The 24,572-nt window shown below is 38.2% G+C and overlaps 1 protein-coding gene across 1 annotated transcript in view; it reads left to right on the top strand.

Annotated features, from left to right (window-relative positions):
• Positions 1-4,082: 4,082 nt before the first annotated feature.
• The window catches only part of LOC135404210 (sodium channel protein type 5 subunit alpha-like), a 33,876-nt gene continuing 13,386 nt past the window's right edge, over positions 4,083-24,572 (top strand). The window contains exons 1-16 of the mRNA XM_064638870.1: positions 4,083-4,360; positions 5,384-5,502; positions 7,060-7,167; positions 8,740-8,868; positions 9,645-9,736; positions 10,791-10,994; positions 13,556-13,613; positions 14,290-14,431; positions 14,910-15,107; positions 16,182-16,364; positions 16,909-17,307; positions 18,048-18,174; positions 20,101-20,339; positions 20,678-20,878; positions 21,671-22,024; positions 23,684-24,094. Coding sequence (XP_064494940.1) covers positions 4,106-4,360; positions 5,384-5,502; positions 7,060-7,167; positions 8,740-8,868; positions 9,645-9,736; positions 10,791-10,994; positions 13,556-13,613; positions 14,290-14,431; positions 14,910-15,107; positions 16,182-16,364; positions 16,909-17,307; positions 18,048-18,174; positions 20,101-20,339; positions 20,678-20,878; positions 21,671-22,024; positions 23,684-24,094 — 3,219 coding nt within the window. The 5' untranslated portion in view covers positions 4,083-4,105. The remainder of the gene's footprint in view (positions 4,361-5,383; positions 5,503-7,059; positions 7,168-8,739; positions 8,869-9,644; positions 9,737-10,790; positions 10,995-13,555; positions 13,614-14,289; positions 14,432-14,909; positions 15,108-16,181; positions 16,365-16,908; positions 17,308-18,047; positions 18,175-20,100; positions 20,340-20,677; positions 20,879-21,670; positions 22,025-23,683; positions 24,095-24,572) is intronic.

Here is a 24,572-nt window from a genome sequence, read left to right as displayed (position 1 = left end):
CTACAATACAGCTGGAGAGGGACTTTTGACATGGAAATGGAGTGATAGGACAGTGGCTTTAAACTGAAAGAGGGCAGATTTAGACTGGATATTAGGAAGAATTCCTTCCCTGTGAGGGTGGTGAGGCCCTGGGACAGGATGCCCAGAGAAACTGTGGCTGCCCCATCCCTGGAAGTGTTCAAAGCCAGGTTAGCTGGGGCTCTGAAAAAATATTTTCTTTATTTTTTATTATTACAGTGGTGCATAGTGGGAAGACAAGAGGCAAAGAGTATAAACTAAAACAAGGGGTCCAAATGGGTTGAGACAGTCAAGTATTGCCTGCCAATACAGTTGCTCAAAGACTTTGTGTTGACTCTGTCAATGGAGATTTGGCTGGATACAGCCCTGACCTCATGACTGACCTATTTTGAGGGACAGGTTAAATGAGAGATCTCCTGAGTTCCCTTTCAACTTGATTTTTTCTATGATTAAAAAGTTACATGTGTTAATATACAAAATTTATTCATACATGTCTCAAGATCATTAAGAAAATGTCAGTTTGGTTTGATTAACTCATCCGCCTCAAAATATGGGAATGCTTTTGAGGAAAGAATAGAACAGTTCTAGAGAAGCTTTGAACTGCTGTTAACTAAAACTTTCCTTAATCATATCTATAAAGATTTGTCTTGTCTTCTGGAAGTTCAGATGTAGAAAGATGAAACACAGTCCAAGTGTTCCATAGTACCTTGGGTGCTGCAGTTGGGGCAAATTTCCAAGGTCCATGTTGATATTCTTGATTCCTGAAATAAGTACTGGATATACAAACATCTGGATCAGTCTAGAGCCCCTAACTTTGCTCCTCCAGGTGCTGGATATTATCTCTGAATAACATGCAAAAGTATGCAGAAATTGCCTTCACTGAAGACAATAATAACAAAAATTCAGCTATTCCTTTAGGATAAGGATTTTCACATGCAGTATTCAAATAACTTTTATTCCAGTTACTTAGGAGATAATTTCTGTACATGTTACAAAAACCTTTTTAAATCAAAGGGACAGTTTCAACAGTCAAGAATTGCAATCTTCCAAGCCAAAGAAACCAAAAAAATATAATGAGGTAATCCTGGCCACTCTGATCATACTAATTACCTTGGTCAGGCTGAACACAATAATAGTCAATGTTTTTCACCTCCTTTTGTAAAAGATCATGAATCCAGAAAAGCAAATAATTGAGAACAACTTTATTCATTAATGGGGATTGAATTGGGGTGACTGTAACAGCAAGAAAAGGAGAGAAAACATCTTTGACAATAATCTTATTTCCCAGTCTATTCACAATGAGTATTCCTAAAGAGGAAAACACATTTGGAAGAAAGCAGCCTCACTTTGGAAATCTGCTACATGTTTTTGTATTTGAGAAATAATTAATAGAAAATACATTTTACAGCTGATAGAACAAATTATAAACAATTTTTATTTGTTTTTGGATTTTAATTTATATTATTACTCTTCAGTGATAGTGATTTCATTATTGTTTTCTGGTGTTCAGGCAGTCAAAGGATAAGAAAATTTTAATTTTCAAGAGATATTAAATAGCACACTATTTAGTAGGTATTTCAACTCTTGAGAAAGGCCAAAATGGTACTTTGTTTCTTCTGTGACATAAAGGGCAAAAAGGGTTTTGCATTAACATTTTTTTCTTCTTTAGGTCAAATTGCTCCATCTAGACCTGGTCACATAAAAAACCAAATGCATCTCACCTGTACTTTGTATGCTATCCTCCCTGAGACTATGAGTAACAGAAATTATTTTGGGGATACTTTTAAAGATGCTTGAATGAATCAAGAACATTTTTTTTCTGGATTACTCCCTTTTTGATAATCATTAGATTTTATTCAGCATTAGGCTGAGTAGTTCAGAATTCCCCACAAATGAGAAGTGTAGTTTAGCCTTTCACTACATCCCTTGCAGCTGCTCTCAATGGAAATTTTGCTGCTGACATGTGAGGCAGCAAGCTCAGGACTTGATTTCCTTTCCTTAACGTTTGTTCACCTGTGGAGCAATTTATAAAACCACCAGGAGAGATTCCTCTGCCTTCTCTCCAGCTCTCACCAAGGACCTGCAGGCTGTACGTGCCCTCACACTTCCTTCTACTTCCCCATCCTTGGCTTTAGCCAACAACCTCTAGTCTTCCTAAATTTTCCTCTGCCTTCCAGTAGTCTTGAGGGAGAATGGTGTGACAATCAAAGATTCTTTTCTGGGATTTGCAAAACGATTTCATGGAAGGGAGGGAGAGAAACTCACAAAGAAATCTGCAATGAATGCAGAATTTTAATGGTGAACTTTTGAGATCAGGTAAACTTTTATGGAAGTGGAGGGATGAGCATGTTTGGATGATTTGGCACAAAGCAGACCAAAGTAATTATTGTATTCCCTCTGTGCATTGCACAGAAATTGCATCTTTTCATGCATCATCCACAGCTCTCATTACTGATACCACAACATTTAAATTACTCTGAAACAAAAGAAACACCACTTTGTCGAGATGAAGACTTGAAAATTTATGAGTGGATGCTACAATTTTATTTTTGCCCTGACACTATGCACAGATTCCAGGTTGTTAACCTGAATGTTGAAAAGTGTAAAATAATGAGTATTCTTCCCTGAATGTCATATTTCTCTTCCAGAAATGACACTAATTTGTGCTGGGAGCAAGGGTTATTTTTCATATTCATAATTTTGTGTGCTGCTCTAATGGGAGAGGCAGGCAGACCGCAAAAATGAAGCGATTTCACTGCAGTTAGTTTGTCACTGGCCTCCAGCTGTTGTTCTCACAGCAGAGGTTTCCTGCAGCTCAGCAGTGTGAGGTCAACTGAAATCATGTTGTATCTGGGGAGAAATGGAAAGGCTTTCCATGGCAGGGGGAGATACAGCCAGCACACAGGGGGTAAAATTGCTTCCACTATAACAAAGCCTCTTGACTCACACTGTGCTGTCCTGGAATGTTGTGTGTAGTGTCTGGAAAGGAAAGGTGGAAGAGCAGGTTATCTGGCAGGAGGACAGCTTGAAATTTTCAAGATTAAGCTCTGAGTGCTAGTTATGGAGTTAACTTTGAAGGACACTTGAAGTGGTAGTGGCAGCTTCTGGATGGAAAGACCTGGCTGTGTGTGTCTCTAACGTGACCTTCTCCATGCAGACTCAGTAGTGATCCATCCAAGGTAGAGTCCTTGAGTGGGTGGGATCATTGCACATTCTGCAGGTGGGGCTGCACTGGCTCAGTAGCTCCGTGACTCTTTACTGAGTCAACAATGTCTTCCCAGAGGTCACAATCAAAGAAAATATTTTAGAGAAATCTCTTTGCAGAGTATGAACTCAGGTAGCATTTACTGAATGGATTCTATTCAAAACCTGACCAGAATTTCTCATTAAAAATGCAAAGTATTTTTCTAGTATAATGTCACTTTTTTTTTATTCTGACAAGTTGGCATAAAATATAAATTTTGTCAGATCAAGCATTTCTGTCCACCATGTCAGTCAGTACTGACTCAAGGGGTCACAGATTAAATCTTCTGACACTGGGACACTGCTTGTTCCTGTGCTGACTCCACCAGGATGGGCCTTCCACCTGAGTATTTACATCTGCACTAGTTAATGTAATACTTGGTCCTCCTGTTGCCAACAGCTTCCACATATTTGATGTTGTGGCAGATTGATGAGGGTTACTATCTCATTTCCAAATATTTGATGAAACCAATATCTTTTTGTGTGTGTGTGTGGGGGGTTGTTTGTTTTTTTTTTTCCCCCTGAACAACAGCTCAAGAACATTTAGGATAATAGGTATTTCAAACGAAGTACTCTAAATACACTAGTTTCTAGAAATCTGCTTACATTCTATCACTACATATAATTAAAAAAAAAAATGAACAGACTTCTCCCTGAAAAAGATATTGATTATATCTTTTTGTAAATTATTTTTGGGAGCTGATGACTCAGAAAGTTGATGTTATTAGCCATGCATGGACAACCAACTGTTTAATTTTCATAACTTACCTGTTTTGGAGTTACTTACTTTCTACTTGTCTCTGTTATTTGGGCAGAATTAGTAACAGGAAGAGAGGAACGAAAAATGGCTGAATTCTTACTACCAGGTACCAACAACTTCCGCAAGTTCACTCAGGAATCCTTGGCTGCCATCAGAAAGAGAATTGCTGCCAAGAAGAATTGTCGAAGAAATACTATAGAGCAAAAATCTGAGGTGAAACCACGTCCCCAGCTTGACCTGAAAGCTTTCCAGAAGTTACCAGCTCTCTATGGAAATCCTCCTCCAGAGCTCATTGGGGAACCACTGGAAGATCTTGACCCCTACTACAAAGATCATAAGGTTAGAGCCAGCCAACATGCTTGGATTTTAATCCTAATTAATTTAATTTAATTTAATTTAATTTAATTTAATTTATTGTAAAAGAAAAGTTCATGCAAATGATTTATCAAAAAGTTTTGCTTACTTACACCCCTTTAGAAAAACTATCATTCCTTTCTAGCTTAAATAATGCATGCAGCTGGCACAGCTGAGTGACATGCTTCAACCTTTAAAGGGAAAGCTTAATTCTGAATTATAAGAATTCAATAATATGAAATTGATTAACATTTGAATCAGAATGGAAGCAGAAAGAATAAAATGGATAAAGAAAGGAAAGTGGTTTCTGAGTAAGATCCACAAGAAACTATATTAATTTTTTACATTTTCTTAAATTCCATAGTTGGAAACAATATGTTTCACTCTATCTCAATGGTTATGCTCAATTTACATGTATAATAAATGATAACTAAATATAAAAATTATTTTCAAACTATTGCTGATTAATCCTTAAAAACTACTTATTCAAACTCTATATTCTAGTCATGACATATCGGAGAATATAATTTTTAACAATGAACAAAGAAATAGGAACTAATCCATTGGAAATTCTGCTTATTTCTTGAGAAATGGTTAAAACTTTGAACTGATTTCTACAGTCTAAGCCAGAGGATCACTGTCAACAATGGTAAATAAGCTGCAGTTCTTCCTTCCACCTTTGTATATCCTGACACAACGAGAGGTTCATTCTATTTCAAGACAATAATCATAAGCAAGATTAGTTCTGTGCACAGGTCTTTGCAAATACCAAGGTATAAAAAAGAAGTTCATGCTAAGGAATATTTTGCAGCCTGAGAGTTAATGGATATTAACTCTTCCATCAATTTCTGATGAAAGGATAGCAAAGTAGTACAGAGTCTTTTCAATTAACCAAACAGACTAGAGTGGCATTGAAGCTCTTACTCATGACTGATACAACAGGATATAGCAAAAAAATGTTCTCTGTTCAACTTCCTGAAAAATTATTGTTTGTTTATTTTTTAAAAGGTTTTCATAGTGCTAAACAAAAAGAAAACAATCTTCAGATTTACTGCTACACGTGCCCTGTGGATCCTCAGTCCCTTCCATCCAATACGAAGAACAGCAATTAAAATTTTAGTACACTCATATCCTTTTATTGGCTTTCTTCACTCTTTTTTTTTTTATTATAAAACTCTATGTAATCCTATGCCTTTGTATTTTAGAGCATTGAATGAATCTGACCTTTTCTCCACTACAGATTGATTCTAATTATGAATTACCTCTGATATTATTAATGGTTTGGTGCTCTTGTGCTACTTAGAAACACATAGTTTTGTGAATATTTGGCTTATGATCCTGATTTTCTACAGATTTGTGTTTTGAGAATGAGCTCTGATATTGATTTCCTGGTGTCTCAGAAACAAGTATCTCATGCTGGATTCTTTCCCAGCGAGAAGATTAATAAGATCTCTATCCTCTTTCTTATCTACTGGTTACCCAAATGTAGGAATTAAATTCAACTCATATGCAAAAGCTGATCAGCCATTGGCCAGTTTTAAAGAGAAAAGGCTGAGACAGGCAGGCAGGCATAGGAAAACACAGAAAGAAAAATCATGCAAACTTACTATCTTTGGGAAATAAGACTCAAAAAGTATACCTTTGGCATGTAAAAGTAAATATTTCCATGGATGCTGTTGTAGGGAATGCCTTTGGGATATAAAGGTAATAGAGATCCCACCTCAGACGTCAAATTTAAAGGATAGAAATCAGTAGTGCATTGGTCCAGCTTGGCACTGGGGAACGAGACCTGAGCAAAAATGCTGTTTCCTGGAGCTGTGTGGATTTCAGGTTGCCAGCAATCTCCTGGCTCTGTGCTGCTGAGGTAGCTGCCGTGGGTCTGAAGTTGTTGTTGCAGCAGTGTACAGACATCCTTGGAAGAGTGATGTCTCTGAGGCTTTCCCTGCCCAGAAGTAGGATGATGTTGGCATTTCAACACCAGTGGGTCCAGATCCTTGGGACAGTTTAACCATGTCTAGTGCTAAAGTCAGGAATTTTATTTTTTTTTGGGGGGGGGGTGGGGTGGAGAGGATGGATAATGGAAAAGCCAGATGTCTTTCCCTTGCGCTTCTACCTCCCAGATTTCCAAAAGGACACAAGGCATGAGGTCCAGCTCCAGAGGCAGGTGCTTGAGCTTAGGAATCTACACATGAGGAAACTGCCCAAGTTCCCATTCTCTGGGCCAGCAGGTCCCAGAGAGCAGCTGGGCAGCCCCAACAGTTGGCTAAACATGTTCATCCAGAGTCATCTGAGGCACCTGTGAATATCCTGGCAGACTTCATGCTGTCCCTTCAGAGGAAAACAGCTTTGCTGGTTTAGAGTTAGGTTTGGGCTCCACCTATGTGGCCTTGGGCAAGTTTTTAACTTCTATGCTATAAAATGAGATTAAAATTGCATCCTTCCTCCCACTCTTGGAGTGGTTGAGGATCCTTTTACCAGGTTTGCAATGCTTAGGGCAGCATACAGAAGTCCATGAATAACAACAGTAGTAACTCAAAATTAACAAATACCCCTCTATGCTGTTCTTTAAGCATATGTACATGTGCTTTAAGGAAAAACCCAGATACTACATCTAAGACTGATAGACTATCTAGTTACATTTCTGAACCAATGTCTTATTCTTTGCCTTCACTCCTGTGACTTACATTATTCACTTTGTTTATCATGTGCACCATTCTAACTAATTGTGTGTTCATGGCTCTGACTGAGTCCTCGAAGACTACATCTCCATCAAAATTACTCAAGTATGTTGAGTAAGTATCTGTGGGTATGTATATGTACATTTCTTAATTCTATATTTAGATTGAATTATTGAGACTTGTCTTGCCTCCTTCACTCAAGGTAGCTTGTGGGAGAATTAAAAGGAAAGTTGCTTGTGTTAGGACTTTATATGTATGTATTTTTATTTTATTTTATGTGAGTATTTTTGTCTTTAAACTCAATATCTACAATAATTTTGGCATTATAGGAGAGAATAAGTGCAGATTAAGTTCCATTGTTGAACTGGCTTCATGTCTGTTCTACTGCTCCAGTTTGTTATGCCACTTTCTGAAGTTACTCAGTAATTATTTTCTCTCTATTAAGATGCATTTCCCACTGTTACTGTTGTTGATGAAGCACATGGAAAGCTGCTGATTTTCAAAATTCTTTCTAATAATGTTGAAATGCTGAGTTTTACTCTAATAAAATGTTCTGTCAGAAGCTCTTGGCTTCCAGGACTCTGTTAGAAAGTAAAGTACTTATCTTCAGTGTTGCCAACACTTGCAGTGTTAAATCACAAAAAATATGTGCCTCTGTAGTCCTTCCTAAAATGTATTATCCCTCGGTTTTAATTTTTGAAAAAAAGAATATTTCAGATCTCACTTTTTCACTTCGTCAAAAAACTTCTAAAATATGAACACTGGTAATTCTAACACCTAACACAAAGAAAAAGATTCCCAAAGACCTAGTTTTAAAAAGAGGTCTAAAATTATTTTTTACTATCTCATGTTACATGACACTGAAATGGCTGGGAATGGCAAATCATCGTGCAAGCAGGAACAAGGCTTTTCATGGTATTGATATACGTATCTCCAGAAGATACTGAGATACTTCTTTACCTATGAGAGAATTAAAGGTTACATCAGAGTTGAATCTGCTGTTGGCATCAACTACCATTCAAAAGCATTTCGAGAATAATTTCTGAATACTTTCCAAATGAAAAGGGAAGCACTACATCCATATAATTTCTTAGTGCATTTGCTGACTAGCAAATGAATGCCTTTTGAATCCTGTAGGGAGATCACTGCCTTCTTGAAATTGTAAGTGCACTCAGTTAAGTCCAGAAGAGCTTTTACTGATAATTTTCCATTAATAAGAATAATTGCCATCTTAAATTGAAAATCCTCTACTCCTGTGTTCCTCTAAGTGTTTCTAATATTCTGCACAGAAGGGGATGCTGCGTGCCTGAAGTAAATAACGCACCACATATCACACATTCACTTGGCCTCTTGAAACCGAGGAAGATACAAATTTTTGATCTTTATTTTAGCTAGTAGCTGGGAGCTTTGTGTTTCTGAAATTACGGAGACTCACATGGAAGAGTTTGGAAAAAAATTGTTGAGTGCCAAAAAGCTTGCAGGTTAAATCATGTCCAGGTTGCAGTCAGCTACTGTCTCCAACTCCATATGAGCCAGATACTGATGGAATACACTGAAATCAACAGCAGCCTGAGTTACTTCTCTCCAGCATTGGCTCAGTTTGCTGGCCTAGGCGTTAAATATTCTGACTGTGCCTCTTCCGTGCTAAGTGCTAGTATTGCTCTTTTCCTTTTCTCCCTTCCCTAGATTTACTTTCACTGGCATTTACACTTTTGAATCATTGATAAAAATATTGGCAAGAGGATTCTGTCTAAATGAATTCACTTTCCTTCGAGATCCCTGGAACTGGTTGGACTTCAGCGTTATCGTTATGGCGTAAGTGGGAACACATAAAATATGGATTATGTGCCTTGGCTCTCTGTGTTTGAAGTTCTCGTTGCTGGGGTGCAAAAGGCTTTGTCTGTGTTACAAAAACCAACATCTGAATTGCACCTGAAACTGTCTAGAACATTGACTTTCCCCCTTGTTTATCACTCACTATTTTACAATGAAATTTTAGTCTTTCAAGAAGGGAATAGAGCTGTGGAGAGCAAGATAAGCCAACTGGTCAGTGGATATGAAAGGATGTGTTTAGACCACTGAAATGTGATAGCTGGGCATAAATACAGATGTACTGTTCCTATGAATGAAAGTATAACTTTACAATTAGAATGATGGGTATAGACATCAGGACAGTGGGTTAAATTTGAGCTCTATCTCCAAAAATCATAGTTTGAGCTTCATTTCTGGTGATTAGCAAGTCTTTATAATGGTAAAATGCAGCTACAGAAGGGAGATGAAACTAGTTCAGCCAGTGTTTAAGCCTGAAATTAATATTTTCAAGAGTAATCTTTGTTTATATATTAAATGAAGGATGATTTAAGATGCTGGCAAAAAAGCTGCTATGCACAAGCCAAGACCCACCTCGGATGAAAACTAAAAATCAAGAAATGGGTTTCTATTGTATAAATCTTCAGACAAATCCTGGATATGTAGGTTTTTTTGAACTTAAAAGAAACTTGGAAGGATTGACATCCAAGAATGACCACTGTAACATAGTTGCCCTGTTTACCCTGTTCAACCACTTGACATATCACATCCGGACTTTACAGGTATGTGGGAGCATTTAGTACCTGGGGAAGTGTGTCAGTCCTTCGGACTTTCAGGGTTCTGAGAGCTTTAAAAACCATTTCAGTAGTCCCAGGTAAGAAATCTTACTTTCTGCTAGTTGCAATTCATTCTTTGTTTCATTCAAAATGTTGGCTTTTCCCCCCCTTTTTTTCTTCCTCTATATCTTTCATGGATTTCACACATGAAAGCTGAATTTGTGGACACAAAGTGTGTCTCAGTTCATCTGTCCCTGTCAGGACAAATCAAGTGTTAGAAATGATCTTGCATGTAGTTTATTTTCATTATGCTTTTAAAGATACTGTTAACACTTTATCATGTCAGTTTTACAGAATGTTGTCTCAGCTGGTCTGTGTGTTATGCCTCAACAGAAATAACTTTGGAGATTGAAGGGACTTTACTGTTAATCATCTCACATCATCAGTTTGTGGCAGGGGAGGTTTAGACTGGATATTAGGAAAAATTTATTATCTGAAAAGGTAGTCAGACATTGGAACGGGCTTCTCAGGAAAGTGGTGTAATCATCATCCCTGAAAGTGTTCAAAAAACATATGGATGTGGCATTTGGGGACGGGGTTTAATGGTGAACATGGCAGTGCTAAGTTAATGGTTGAACTCAATCTTAGAGGTCTTTTCCAACCTTAACGATTCTGTGATTCTATCCCAGGGAAAACAGCTTCCTTTTCAGGCTTCCCTTAGTTATAAAGCCAGTGGATTCTTTCTCATAGTGAAATACAAATTAAGAGTGAGTTGCCTCTGTCTTCTCTTTCTGTCATAATCATTATAGTTTACAGTATCTTCACAAACTACCAGTGTTGCGATTGAATTACGCATATCACTTTTTATGGATAAGGAAAACTAGACTATCTCTGTTTCCTCATCCTTGCATGAATATTTTGTAGGGATTAAGCGGACTTCTGAAAATTTTTAGCGTCAATGAAATGAGGAAAAAATATTTTTCTCGTATTAGTCACTCTCATCCAAACTATACTTCTATTGCAAATATGCTTACCACATATTATCCTGTAATTTTTGTACTTTGGTTTTTATACATTGTTTTAACTGTAATCAAGTATGATATCTGAATCTGAGTTTTTCATCCCGTTTTTCCTTTTATATTGCCTTTTTAGGACTCAAGATCATTGTAGGGGCACTTATCCAGTCTGTTAAGAAACTTGCTAATGTGATGATCCTGACTGTTTTCTGCCTGAGTGTCTTTGCCCTCATTGGCCTCCAGCTTTTCAAGGGAAATCTCAGACAAAAGTGTATCAAGAACACTACAGAGTGTGGTAACAAAACATGGGAAACCTATGAAATGTTTGTTAATGATTCAGGTAATTTTTCTCCTTGATTCTTTTTTAGATGATGATATAGACACCTATGCATGCATGCATAACCACTGCTGAGAATTATGTTGGTGTTTTGGTTGATATTTTGATGGGTAACTATCTGGTAATGGCTTTTTATTGCCAGAGCAGCTTGCAGGCATCCAGGAATGCTCTCCTTCCCTTCTTTATAGGAAAAAGCACTCCCAAATTTTCCAGTAACATCCAGCTCTGTTTCCCTGAATATATAACAATAACTGAAACACTCATTAGCTCATTCTCTGTTGTAATTCCCTAAAGTTCACCTTTTACTACATGCTGAAGAGTCCGTCTTCATTTTCCTGCCCAGTGAGAATAACTCTTCAGCCTGAAACAGAGGAATTTGTTAAAAAGTCAAATTACTTTCTTCTTGACATCATATGTATCTTATTTTGTGTCTTATACAAGATATATACCACATACATCATTCATGGTTACACCTTGACTGAGGCTGGTGATGGAACCGCAGAGCAGAGATCTGAAAATACATCAAAGCATTCTCAAGAGGAACAACTGTAAGAGGCAATTCAGAAAGGAAGAGCCTTGTGCTAAAGGAGAAGCCTCAATATATGTGAAAAAAATAGACTCAAAATGATGAATGTATGTGCCAGAAATATGAAGAAAGCTTCATCACTGAAGAAAATCTCCCCAAGTGAGCTCAGACATAGCAGCAGTTACACAGGGAGACGAGAATTCTCCCAGGGGAACTGTTGAAATACATGAGAAGCCACCCAGGATTGCTGTTTGTACACACTTTGTGTGGGAGTTTTGTTCAGACAGGGTTTCTTCGATAACTGCATAGTCCAGAGGAAGAAAGTGTTTGTAGACAAGACTTTTGAGGAAAAACTTTTTTCTTGTACCTACCAAAAAACCATGCATAAGAAGAAAGTTATTTACGTGTACAGAATTTTGTAAAAATCGTGATTGAAAGCAAACTTGAAAAGAAACCAGGCAGTGACTAGAACACCACACAAGAGACCATGGATGTGACAGTTTGGCTAAAAATGCTGATTTTCCGTGCTGAAGAAACAGAGAGCAAAAGTATCTACATTTTATTATTTATTTAATGCAGATTATTGCAGCTGTATAGAGGCAATGGCCTGGAGAAAGTTGAGCTCGAGAAATTAAAAATCCACGTTGCTTCACAAGTTTTGTCTTGCTCAAATTCTATGCCAAAAGGAATATGAAACAAAAGGAATAGGAGGGCCCAGACAGGTTTAATGCAAGGTAGATGACTTTCCTACAGAATTTAGGATGTACAGCACTATAAACCCAGTTTTCTATAAAATTTTTATATATATATTTATGGGCTGCTTTAGTCCTAATTTTGAGGGAAGTTCCCATCTCCACATGGAGAATTACATGCTGTTATGATTCCCTGAAGTTCAATCACTGACTTCTTAAAAAACCTTTCTATCAGTTGGCAGGAGCATAGCTGAGCAAAATTTGGGTGGAAAGTATCCTAGATAGTGACTCATTCCTTTGTAGAGTATTTACATAGTAGAGTTCAGCTGATACTAATGGTTCCTGTTGGCTCTGAATCACATTGACGTACCTGATGAGCACAGCTGAGGTTTGAGAAGCACCAGGAATACATGAGAGCTCCCTTATATCTGGGATAAAAAACCCACATCTTAATGGAGATAATTAGCTATTAGCACTAAAGCTTTTACTTTGAGTCTGCGGATAGCTCAGGCACCAGAGTAACTAATGTTAAGAGAAACAGGGTAAGAGTTCAAATGGCACAGCTCCAGCATCCTAATGGAGAAATCTTAATTTCTCAGTGAAGCAGGGTTAGGAGATGCTGTTTGGCTCAGCAGTGGTGGATATCCACACAGCCAAATACTTTTTGTTTCTCCTCAAAACAGGGCTTTGTTTTTTATTGCTCATTGGGAACAGAAGTGGTCTGTGCTACTCCAAGTGATGTTTGTACTGGAGAAGACAAAATACTGTGGGCCAGAACTGTGCCAGAGTTTGTGTTAATGGTTACCAAACCATGGATTGGTTTAACATTTAAATTAGGTGTTAGGAAGAGTGATGAGGCACTGGAACACGTTGCCCAGAGAACTGTGGAGGCCCCACCCCTGGAAATGTTCAAGGCCAAGTTGGATGGGGCTTGGAGCAACCTGGTCTGGTAGAAGGTCTCCCTGACCATGGCAGGGAGGTTGGAACAAGATAAGCTTTATGGTCCCTTCCAACCCAAACCACTCTAAGATTCTATGACTGTGTTTGAGCCTATGCCTCCAATTCTCCACTTCCTTTAAGGAGATGTAGCCAAAGTGATAATGTGTTTTCAAATTCTGTATTTAAGGACTGCATTCAGTCTGAAATTTGTACATAACCATATGAATGTTTATAAATGAGGCCAGGACATCCTGCAATCTGGTGCAGTTAATGTGAGCATGGGAAACCTCTATGTGTGTGCACACACATTTACAGGTCACTGGTTACTCATCACCACGTATTCAATGATGGAGGATTCAGCCTAGAAAGTGCTTTGCATTTAAATTTTTTTCCTTTTTTTCTTATAGATGATTTTGCTAAGAAAAATGGCCCATTAGATATTTTGCTGTGTGGTTCTGGTGCTGGGTAAGTGCACTTAAGAATATTTATTCTTTGGAAGTTTTCTCTGCCTCAGTACTTCTATGTTTGCTCAGTCATGTGAGACCAAAGCAGAAATTCCAAGCTTTCCCTGAATGCAGAAACAGGAACACAGAAAACAAAGTATAGTAAACAGTCAGATAATGTAATACTCGTGGGAAAGGAAGTATGAACCTGTAGTTGGCTTATTCAGGTCTAAATTCTGTTTAGACTTTCCGGGAGTGTTGTCTTTCCCTTCCCAATGGATGTATGAGAGAACTGAAAATGTGAAAGGTCTGGGGTATGGCACAGGACAGGCACTCTCTTCTCTGTGAAGGCTCATGAGTGTTAAACTGGAAAAACAAAACACGAATTTTGGAGGGCAGTTTTGGGCAAGGAGGGAGATGTGACTACTTTGCAGTGAAGGGCAGGGGATGAGGAGTGGTTATGAGGGATGTGTCCTGGGATGGTGATCTAACTCCAGTCTGTCTTCTTTGTTTGTTGCTGCGTTGTGGGTGCTGCTTTTTCCATCCCACCTTCCAGCCAATACTACCTAGAGAAGAAAATTAGTTTGCAATCTAATGAAAATGCAGAACTGAATCATAACCAGAATTCATACATAAACTGAAGTTTTCCCTGAAATCTGCACGGCTAAAAGAGCTCCATTTTTTATTATTACTTCTAGGGCCTGTCCTCCAGGCTACAAATGCTGTAAAATTGGTCCAAATCCTGATTATGGTTTCACCAGCTTTGATACATTTGGTTGGGCTTTTCTTTCCTTATTCCGCCTGATGACCCAGGACTACTGGGAGCGTCTGTACCAACAGGTACCAGCTTTGTGCATAGTTCAGGACTGATCTTCAATAGTTGAAGCAGAAGATGTGTAGAGAGGACAAGAAGCCTCAAATAAAAGCAGTATCTGCAAGTCATCGAGCCCACATCTTCTGCTCTGCCTTCCCACAAGCTGCGACTCCCAGAAAAGGGATGCTGAAGTGTTTCTCAGCTCTATCACCCTGCTGGCTTAGGGACTTAAAAAAAATACTAAAAGGGTCTTGTACTGTCCTTCAGAAATATAAAAATGCCTCGTTGATTGTCGTCATGGGGTGCAGGTGAGGGTATAGGAAAAGGGAGAAAGAGGGGGAAGGAGGGCTGGGGAAGGAGGGTCAAGGAAGGTCTAATTCCAGTTAAGCTGCCTAAAGCACAAGTCTAGGAAGCTCAGTGCTTCTAAAGAATTTCAGAGACACACTGAAAGCCTATTTGGTACTTTTTATGGTAATGTTTATCCCTGGGGTGTGTTGCTTACAGACCCTCAGAGCTTCTGGGAAGGTGTATATAGTCTTCTTCATGATGGTCATCTTTCTGGGCTCATTTTATCTAGTCAACTTGATTCTGGCTGTAGTAACAATGGCATATGAAGACCAGAACAAGGCCACCATTGCTGAAACAGAGGCAAAGGAAAGAAAATTTCGGGAAGCCATGGAATTATTACAGAAGGAGCAAGAGGTATATAAATTATTCTCTCGCAAGCATAAGTCTCTGTGTTCTGTTGTCGGTCACATGGGAACATGGACTCACAGAGTGGTTTGGGTTGGAAGGGACCTTAAAGATCATCTTGTTTCAAACCCCTGCCTTGGACAGGGAACTAGACCAGGATGCTCAGAGCCCCCTCCAGACATAAGAAAAAGTGCTCTCTGTGTACAGCTCTATATAGTAATCCTTCATGAAAACAGGAGCAAGTGATAACTTTTGAAAGTAGTGAATCCTAGAGTTACAGAACAATTCCTTGTTCAGCTGTGTATTTTTCCTGTGAAACAATGCCTTCTGTTGTAGACAAATAGCATTAAAGCCTGATGCTACTTTTAGAAAAATGATGTTTTAAAATCTGGAAAATGTAAAATTCCATCAACCAGCAGCTTCCAAAAGAAAATGCAGTTGGTTTTAATTTTTTTTTTCTTCTATTTCACCATTGTGGGTGGCTGAGCAAAGAATTATACAGTAATTCTGCCAATTAACTGCATTAACATCTAAGCCAAAACCTATTGTAGTTGAATGAAAAAATCTCTTGGTAACTTAAACTGCTTAGAAGCTTCTGGAACAAGATAGTCCTGTGTTTTGAAAACATTGTCCTAAATTCAGGATGGGAAGGAAAGTCAGCCACGGGGTGAATACAGTCTGAAGGATCCCCAGTGAAAAGATGGAATTTTAATACTGTTTGAGCATTTCTTTTGTGGAAAGGGTATATTCCACAACATTATTTTCAAATTGAGTATTTTTATTGTAAGCAAATCTGCCATATGGTGGAGTAGGAGCTATAATGTGATTACTTTGCCTCTGGCAGGCCCAGTACATGCGATCATGTAACATACTGCAAACAGCAAATTGTTCAGTGCTCCATATGTTGGGGGAATTATCTGCTCTTTCTTTTAGTCTTATCATATATTGGAAGATTTTTAATGAGCTTTGTGAAACACAAATTGTTAACAGGAAATAATAATATTGAGCACAGAATTGTTTTCTTTCTGCTTTTATTCAAAGAACACAGCAAAAATATCATCCATGTTTTTGTTTTAATTTCAGTCATTGGGTATTAAAGGAATTGATATCCTGTCACTTAGCTCCTTTGAAGACCCTTCTCTGTCTGCCAAAGAAATCAAAGAAAGAAACAACAGGAAAAAGAGAAATAAGTCCTTGGGGATAGAAGATAATGAAGAAGAAGAAGAATTCCCCAAGTCACAGTCCACAGACAATCAACGAAAGTTGGTAATCTATTGTCTGAATCTGAGACTCTTACAGCTTTTCCAATTTTAATACTAAAATTAATTGCTTGAAAGCATAAATCAAATATCATTACAAGCACAGATCACTCTTAGGTCTCTAAAATAAAAAAATTTTTGGGATAAAGCAGAATTAGATGCAAAAATTAATTTGGAAAGGAAATGTTATAAGTGAAGGATGCAAGAAGAACTGTAATAGTTAAAACACATTTTCTATAACACTGAGAAACAAAAAAAAGTGAATGATTACTAGAAGTTAGCTTTTATACCCTTATTGTCTATTAAAATGTCTTGCTTAAAATATAAATATAAAGATTACCACAAAAATAGCTGCTATAGCTGATAGGATTTTATTATCTGCTTTTTAAAATATAAATATAATCCTTTCCAGAAAATCTAAATCAAATAAGAGTTTTTGACTTGCAGTGATTGATAGTTAATGTTATGAAACTCTAAACATTTACTGCTTCCCCAAATTTTCTGTGTGATATTATGGTGTTCTCTCTATATTGCTTTTCCTGGGCTTTTAGTCTCTCCTTGGCCTGGTGTATGGTCCCAATGCAAACCAGGGGAGACGCAGACTTAGCCACGGGAGCGTGTTCAATTTCCAACTACCCGCTGCAGAAGCTGATTCCAGGACAGATTTCGGTGCTGAGGAAACCCACAGTGCTGGGGGACACAAAATCCGGTGCCATTCCCTGTCGGGCACACAGATTGGAAGACGCTCCAGCTGGCAAAGCCAAATGAGCCACAGCTCTCACCCCCCTACCCCGAACTGTGTGCAGAGCAAGTGGGCTAGCACGGATGACTACCATGGTGTGGTTTTGGGGCTGGGAGGAGGAAGCAGCAGGGTTCACAGTCAAGATCCAGTGCCTTCTGAAGGATTAGTGCTTCCACCGGTAATGGAAGACTCAGGAAAGGGAGCTCTGGTAAGGAAAAACATATTATTTTAAATATATTCTCCATGTTATTGTTTATTGATCAGTGGCAGGGGTTTCTTGTCTTAGGAGTTTCATTGCAATGTCAAACAGTGATGTGAACTGAAGTATGTTGATGTGAGGAGTTTAAAGCTTGTCAGTACAAACTGGTTTTTAATAGTCTGATAAGTTCCTGAAAACCAGACTTTGACATTCCTGTTATAAACTTTATGTTTCTGCTATTCATTAATTATATTAACACATTTTTAAAGGTTCCTAATGCTGAAATTACAAGTCACCAAAGAGTCTTTTTGACCCAAACTCTGTCCAGGGGTGTCACTTTGAGCAATACCTTTGATTTTTCTTTTTTCTCCGTAGCACATTTAGCATCACACAGCAGCTTTTTCTGCAAGTTCCCCAAGTGGGCAGAGTTGCTTTTCTAACATTTATCCCTCATCTCTCCCCTATTCCATTAGTCTCTTGAATATTTCCTAGGCCTATTTCCCCTCATACACTTATTCCCAAGGTCTGTGCTTGCCCTGTTGCCATTACACGCTTGCAGGATCCATTTACTACACCTCTATTACTGAAGAGTAGGACCTTCATTCTAACATCTATTACAGCTTGTAAAAAGGTACATTTGTTTGGTTGCGTGTCATTGTTCCTATTAACTCTCATAGTTACCCATCATCACATCCTACTTCATTTCATTCCTGTGGTATCTCCCTAATCATGTTTACTTCTTTGAGCAGCCAGCTGTGCATGATGAGAGCAGCATGATGCATTTACCTCCTCATCTGTCAGTGGAGTACTTTAATGAGGCTCTTCAGAGACAGAGGGCAGCAAGTGTAGTCAGCATAATTACCAGTGTCTTGGAGGGTAAGTGGTTCCTCAAAACGTTTATTTCAATCCTGAAGTGATGCCGCCATGAAAGAAAAAAATATATTGCTTAAAGGTTAACAGAGAACTGTAGGTGTGTGGTGAGGAATTTCATTGTTAATCTGTCTCCTTTTTAGAAAAAAATGCATTATCACACAGCCTTTATGTACTGGAACACATCCTTTGCCCATTGTAAAAGCTCATTTTGTAGGACAGACTGTGAAGGGGGTTGGAGTGAGAGCGGGTGTAAGAATTTTGTTTAGCATCTGACCTGCAGGACTGGGACACTAGTTTTTCCTCCTGTGATTTCTGCTATGTCACTAGCAAACACACAGGCATGCAGAATCCAGCAATTAATAACATTATGCAATCAAAATTAGTTGTGGCAATTCCCAAATTTCTAATGTCTCACCTCACATTTTTTTTTATTCCTTTAACTTACCTTTCCATGTGAATTTTTTTTTTTTGTGGGGGGGTTAATCAATGACAGTAATTTTGATGACTGATGGTTTTGTTGCAGATCTTCCCGAAAAAATTCAGTTCAAGTTGTTCAGGATGGTGTTTTGTTTTGTTTTGTTTTCTCCCTGTTGAGGAGCTCTACCACCAGCTTTTGGACCACAAGTATGGAATTTAGCAGGGGGGTACCCTGTGGCAGGGAGGTCTCTTTTCTTAATTTTTTTAAAAACATTTTCTCAGGAGAATCACAGCTGCAACACATCCAGTTGAGTTTTGCTTTGCAGTGTAATTCACCAGAGATCTGGGTTTTGTTGCACAGTTTCAGCTGTGAACTGGGATGCAACAGGACTTACAGCTCTAAGTGGCTGCATATTAACCTGAGAACGGGCATCAGAAAGGGTCTTTACTGGGACCTAAACACCAGTTCAGCTGGATCCACAATGCATTCATAAAGAAAAAGTCAAGTGATGCAGGAGAATGGAAGACGAGCTAGACCTGGAGTGAAGGCTGAGTAAAGGTGATCAAACTGGAATAAGCAGGGTAGGGTAGAATCTGGGATTTGAGCCTAGAGAAGGAATGAAAACTAAACAGAGGGAAGAAAAAAGGACAGGTCAAACTAAGAAAAAAAATATCAGTCAAATCCAGTTCATTTGATATCTGAAAAGTTTTCAGGTCCTTGAAAACTGGATTACTAATTCCTACTGGGCTTGCATTAAATCAGCTCCAGTTTTTCCATGAATTTGAAAAGGACTTAAGCCGGATCAAAAGTGTTTTGAAGGACTTTGTTAATACTGATGATGAAGAAGGAAAGGCTATGAGACATATTTGATCAAAAAGATGCAAGTGACAAAGACAGAACAGCTTCTGTCCCAAGTTTTATTTATGGAAAATGGAGAGGTGTGGAAAACGATAAGTGTGACCTTTTCTACAGAAGTGGCCTAAAGCCAAATTTCAGGCACCATAGCTTGGATTTGCTCACCTACAGTCAGGATTCTTTTGTCTGCCATAGACTCTCAAAACTCCCTCGAGAGTCAAAGGAGACAAAGTGTTGTTGGGTGTGACACAGCTGATGTCCCAGACATCTCCGTGAGGACAAGATGGGAAGTGCTGTAGCCACAGCTACTGACCTACAAGAGAGTGAGAAGCTTCTGCATCACAAAAGTCTGCATTTAATCAGATGATTGTAGTACCAGTCTGAGTCTAAGACAAATAAAACCCCTTCCAAAGGCTTTTGAAGGAAGTGCTCATGAATGCATTTGGAATCCGATTTTCTCTGAATATTTATCTTCACATTTGTCAGCTGATGTAGTGATTAAATGAATGCCAGAAAGTGCAGGGAAGCTTTGGGCTCTGTGAGAGTTGAGAGGTTTACTTCTTCTTCTCTGGTCCTTTGAATGCTTTAAGTTGTTATTTCACCATCTTGCTCAGTGGTAACTACTTAATGATGGTGGGGTTTTCTTTTGCATTTAGAACATGAAGAAGCTCAGCAGAGATGCCCACCACGACTAAAGAATCTTGCTTTAAAGTATCTGATTTGGGACTGTTGTCCACTTTGGTTGAGAATCAAGAAAAAAGTGGCTGCTTTCATAAAGGATCCTTTTTTTGATCTCGCTATCACTGCTTGCATTGTGATGAACACTTTGTTCATGGCACTGGAGCACAATAATATGTCACATACTTTTAAATACATGCTTAAAGTAGGCAACTTGGTAAGTAATTTCTCAGCTACGCAACATTTTATAGGATTAATTGATTGATTGATGGTTGTTTTCCCTTGAGACATAAAGAGCAACAGTAAAAATTAGCATTTATAAGCTTTGTTTCTAATATAGACAATTCCCTGATTTTGTTTTTTTTTATTTATGCACTTTGACATGATCCCAAGAAGGCAGAAAACAACCCTCCCCTTTTACTTAAAAGCGCATTAGGACTTCATAAAAATGGGTTTTATTAACCCGTCCATGAATATTATTTGAGAGGAAATGAACTAAAGATAAGATAAAGTCGTGGCTACTTTTAGGCTGACGCTGCTGTTTCTTTGTCACAGGTTTTTACAGGAATCTTCACGGCAGAAATGATCTTAAAAATCATCGCTCTAGATCCCTATTATTATTTTCAGCAGCCCTGGAATATTTTTGACAGTGTAATTGTCACACTGAGTTTAATTGAACTGAGTTTGCCCAGAAGCAAAAACCGGAGGGAAAGGCGAAGAGGAGGAACCCTGTCAGTTTTACGATCCTTCAGACTGGTAATGCTTCACACTTGCTCACTTGTATGACACTTAACTTTGTGTATTTAATAGAGAACACTTTCTGTTGTCTGCAGTTAGGAGACAAGAATTTTACTTTTTTTCAATTAATTTTTTTTTCTCTCTTGCCATTAAGAATAAGAAACACATTCTTAAACTCCTTGTGATGTTAGAGTTTTAGTTGAAGGATATATATGCTTCTCTTGAATATACTAAGAAATACTCAAATGAAAAGGTATTCCAGAGTGGATGTGTTATAAAACTGCTGTAAAAATATTAAAACAAGCATAAGAAATTAGGAAAAGAGTGTCAAGAGAACAAATAGAAAAAAACAATATACAAAGATAGATGTGAAAGGATGTTAAGGTATCCATATCATGTACCATGGATGGATTTAAATTGCTTTACCAAAAGACAGACTCATAGTGCTACAGCAGCCAGACCCCTAACTTTTAGTCCTTTGTGTTACATGTAAGTTAGGCACCATATTCTACATCAAGAGCATTGTATGGACACCTGCCTGTGTGGGCCAAACACTTATTAGGGACTCAAGTGTGCCTGGTCCTTTATGGGGTGATTAATTTATGTTAATTTATGTTAATTTGCATTGTTGCGCAGTAGAAAAAAAAATCTATAAATGCTTTTTAGAAATATTAATGTCACACGTGCCACAAATATTGCACTGCTAGAATATTTCAGAATACCTGTAATTTGGTCGTTGCAGGATTTGCATGGTGTAATGATGGGTTATCTCTACCAATGTCTAACACTATGTTTTATGTTGCTACACAGCTAAGGGTCTTCAAACTGGCAAAGTCCTGGCCAACTTTAAACACTCTAATTAAAATAATTTGTAACTCCCTGGGAGCGCTGAGTAATCTGACCCTCGTCCTGGGAATCATCATTTTCATTTTTGCCATAGTAGGGGTGCAACTTTTTGGGAAAAGTTATAGGCTCAACTGCACTAGAATAAGCGAAGATTGCAAGCCACGTTGGCACATGATGGATGTTTTCCATTCATTCCTCGTCGTTTTCCGAATTTTGTGTGGAGAATGGATTGAGACCATGTGGGGCTGCATGGTGGTTGCTGAACCACCACTGTGTCTTTTTGTCTTTCTGCTGGTCATGGTGATAGGAAATTTAGTGGTAAGTTTTCCAATATTTTCTTCTCTTCATCCTGCCTATGGTAGAATCTACGTAGCTGCTGTTTTGTCAACAAAAGGTAGCTTCCCTAAACACAGGTGTAAAAGTTACCTGTGTGTTGTAGTCTGCAAAAGTCTCCTTTGCCTTTCACCTTTGAGCCATTGTCTATATTTTCCCATTTTGTGTGCTTTGCACACAGCATCACTTGACCTTTTCATGTGGCAATGTGAGGAGGAATATCTTTGCAGTAAATATAATACAGGCTATAATGTGTTTCTTCACATCTTGGGATTTGGATGTAAATAATCAGTGAGGCTTATGGCTTACCTGCTTGAATTAATTATGCCAAGTGCTTAAGCCCCTCTGTAAATCAATTTTAATTTTTTTTTAGTAAGAGCTCATGCAAGTCTTGAATTCTTTATCAGCAAATGGCAGAATCTACACTCCTACCACTGAAATCAAGATTTTCTTAGTCACTTCCAAGTATGTTTATACCCAAGAGCTAGATTGTGCTATGGCAAACCTACACAGCCTCACACACTGGGCTGGGGCATGAGGGACAGCCTGCCTTTCTGGTCCTGTTCTGTCATTTCTTAATGTCCAAATCATAAATACCTTATTGCAGCAGCTTTGTTTTTCATGTCCTTCTTAGTATCATTCATATACCAAAATTCTCTTAATTAGAAAAAAAATTGCTAAAAATAATTAATTTTAGGCAGCCCTTTATGGGAAATATCTGTTCTGTGGCTGAATCACAAATATCTGGGTTTAGTATCCCATGTTCCACACTGCAAGGATTGATATCAGTGATGAAATGAGTGATATTCATACCACATAACGTTAAGTGTTTAGCCTGCACTCTTTGTCTAGGCTGTCTTTTTTGTCCCAGGGAACAGAAAGGTATCCAACAATGAAATTTATTCCAGCCTAAGGTCGATAACTAAGACAGATGGGACGAACTGATCTCTGAAGGGCTAATATCCTCCACTGCCTGTGGTCTTTGGGTAACTCAGGGGTGCTATCTACCAGCTCTGACATGATAAAAATTAAGGTACATTAGGGAAATAAAGAACATTAGGGAAAAAATTAAATTCTTACATTCCCTTAAAACCAAACAAACATAAAACAAACTGAGGTTTATAAATTCTTCTCTTTAAGTGTACTCAAAAATGGGAAGGAAACGCCTCTTCAAGCTTCTCTTGGTTTTGATTTTTGTGATAGTGTGGCAGATTTGATGGAACTTCTGGGCCTGAGCTGGATCCTACATAATTTTTAAGTAACTCCACAAAGGCCTGATTTAATTCGAATTTGAAGAATGAAGAAACAGTTATTAAACTGACAAGCCATAACAGTAGTCTGTGTTACTATTTTAACCTTTGAAAAGTTGCTTTGGCCACATAATGCATTTGGCATGCACAGATCTGTTTTCTCTTGTATGTTAAATAACTCTTTTGGGAAAGAGGGGCATGGGAACTGACATTTCTGAAAGAGAATTTGATTTCATCAAACACAATGCAATCAGTCATTGTCATTTCCTTGTGACCTAGTTTTGATTTGCTCAGTATAACTGAACTTTGGTAGTATCTGTGTTCTTCAAAGTTAGAATTCAGAAATCTGAATTCTACTCTCCAGAATTTTAATTTTTTAATTCATGACTTTCAGGTTCTCAACCTTTTCATTGCCCTACTGCTGAGTTCCTTCAGTGCTGACAGTCTCCAGACAACAGAGGATGACGGAGAGATGAACAATCTCCGGATTGCCTTCGCTCGGATCCACAAGGGATTTCACTTTGTCAAGAGCAAGACATGGGACACCTGTTGTGCAAAGCTCAGGTATTTAAAGAAAGCACAGAGGAAGAAAATCAAATTGACTGCACAGAAATCACTTGGACTCAGGTGTGAAGAAATAAAAAACCGTAAAGAGAATTACAACAATGAATGGACTGAGAAAGATTTTGTTAACAATCCCAACATAGTCGTTTGTGTCCCTATTGCTGAGGAGGAGAACACGAGTGAGGGTTTTGAGGATGATGATAAACTGAGCTCATTTACGGACACAGAATACAGCAAACAGGTAAGGAATTCCTATATTTGTGTTGGAACAGTAGAATTGTGTATATATATATCTATACAGAGAAAGAGGGATGCACACATGGTAGACGATGGTCTCTAGCAGAGCAGGGTGGGATATGTTAATCCTTTTCCAGAGAGTTACAAAATTTTGAACTAGAACCAAAAGTACAAATATTTAGAGTGAAGGTAAATCACCACTTGGAGCCTCTTAAAAATCAAGATTCTTTCATGTTCTTAAAATAAAGAGCATAAATTGTTGAGTGTGCTGCAGCAATTCCTAACCGATGTTATGGTGCACACAGGTACTTACATAGGTACTGCCATAGGTAATTGTGGCAGTCCTTGGTGAACTTGGATTTTTTTATATAAAAAATTATGTGAATAATGTCAACTGTTTTGGTATTATGTACATAAAAGAGCAAAAGTACATATTCTGCATAAAGAACATGATCATGGACTCATAATATTAATTTATAGCT

Source organism: Pseudopipra pipra, chromosome 1 (genome assembly GCF_036250125.1).
Source record: "Pseudopipra pipra isolate bDixPip1 chromosome 1, bDixPip1.hap1, whole genome shotgun sequence".
Classification (NCBI taxonomy): Eukaryota; Metazoa; Chordata; class Aves; order Passeriformes; family Pipridae; genus Pseudopipra; species Pseudopipra pipra.
This window is presented reverse-complemented; position numbering and strand designations above follow the sequence as displayed.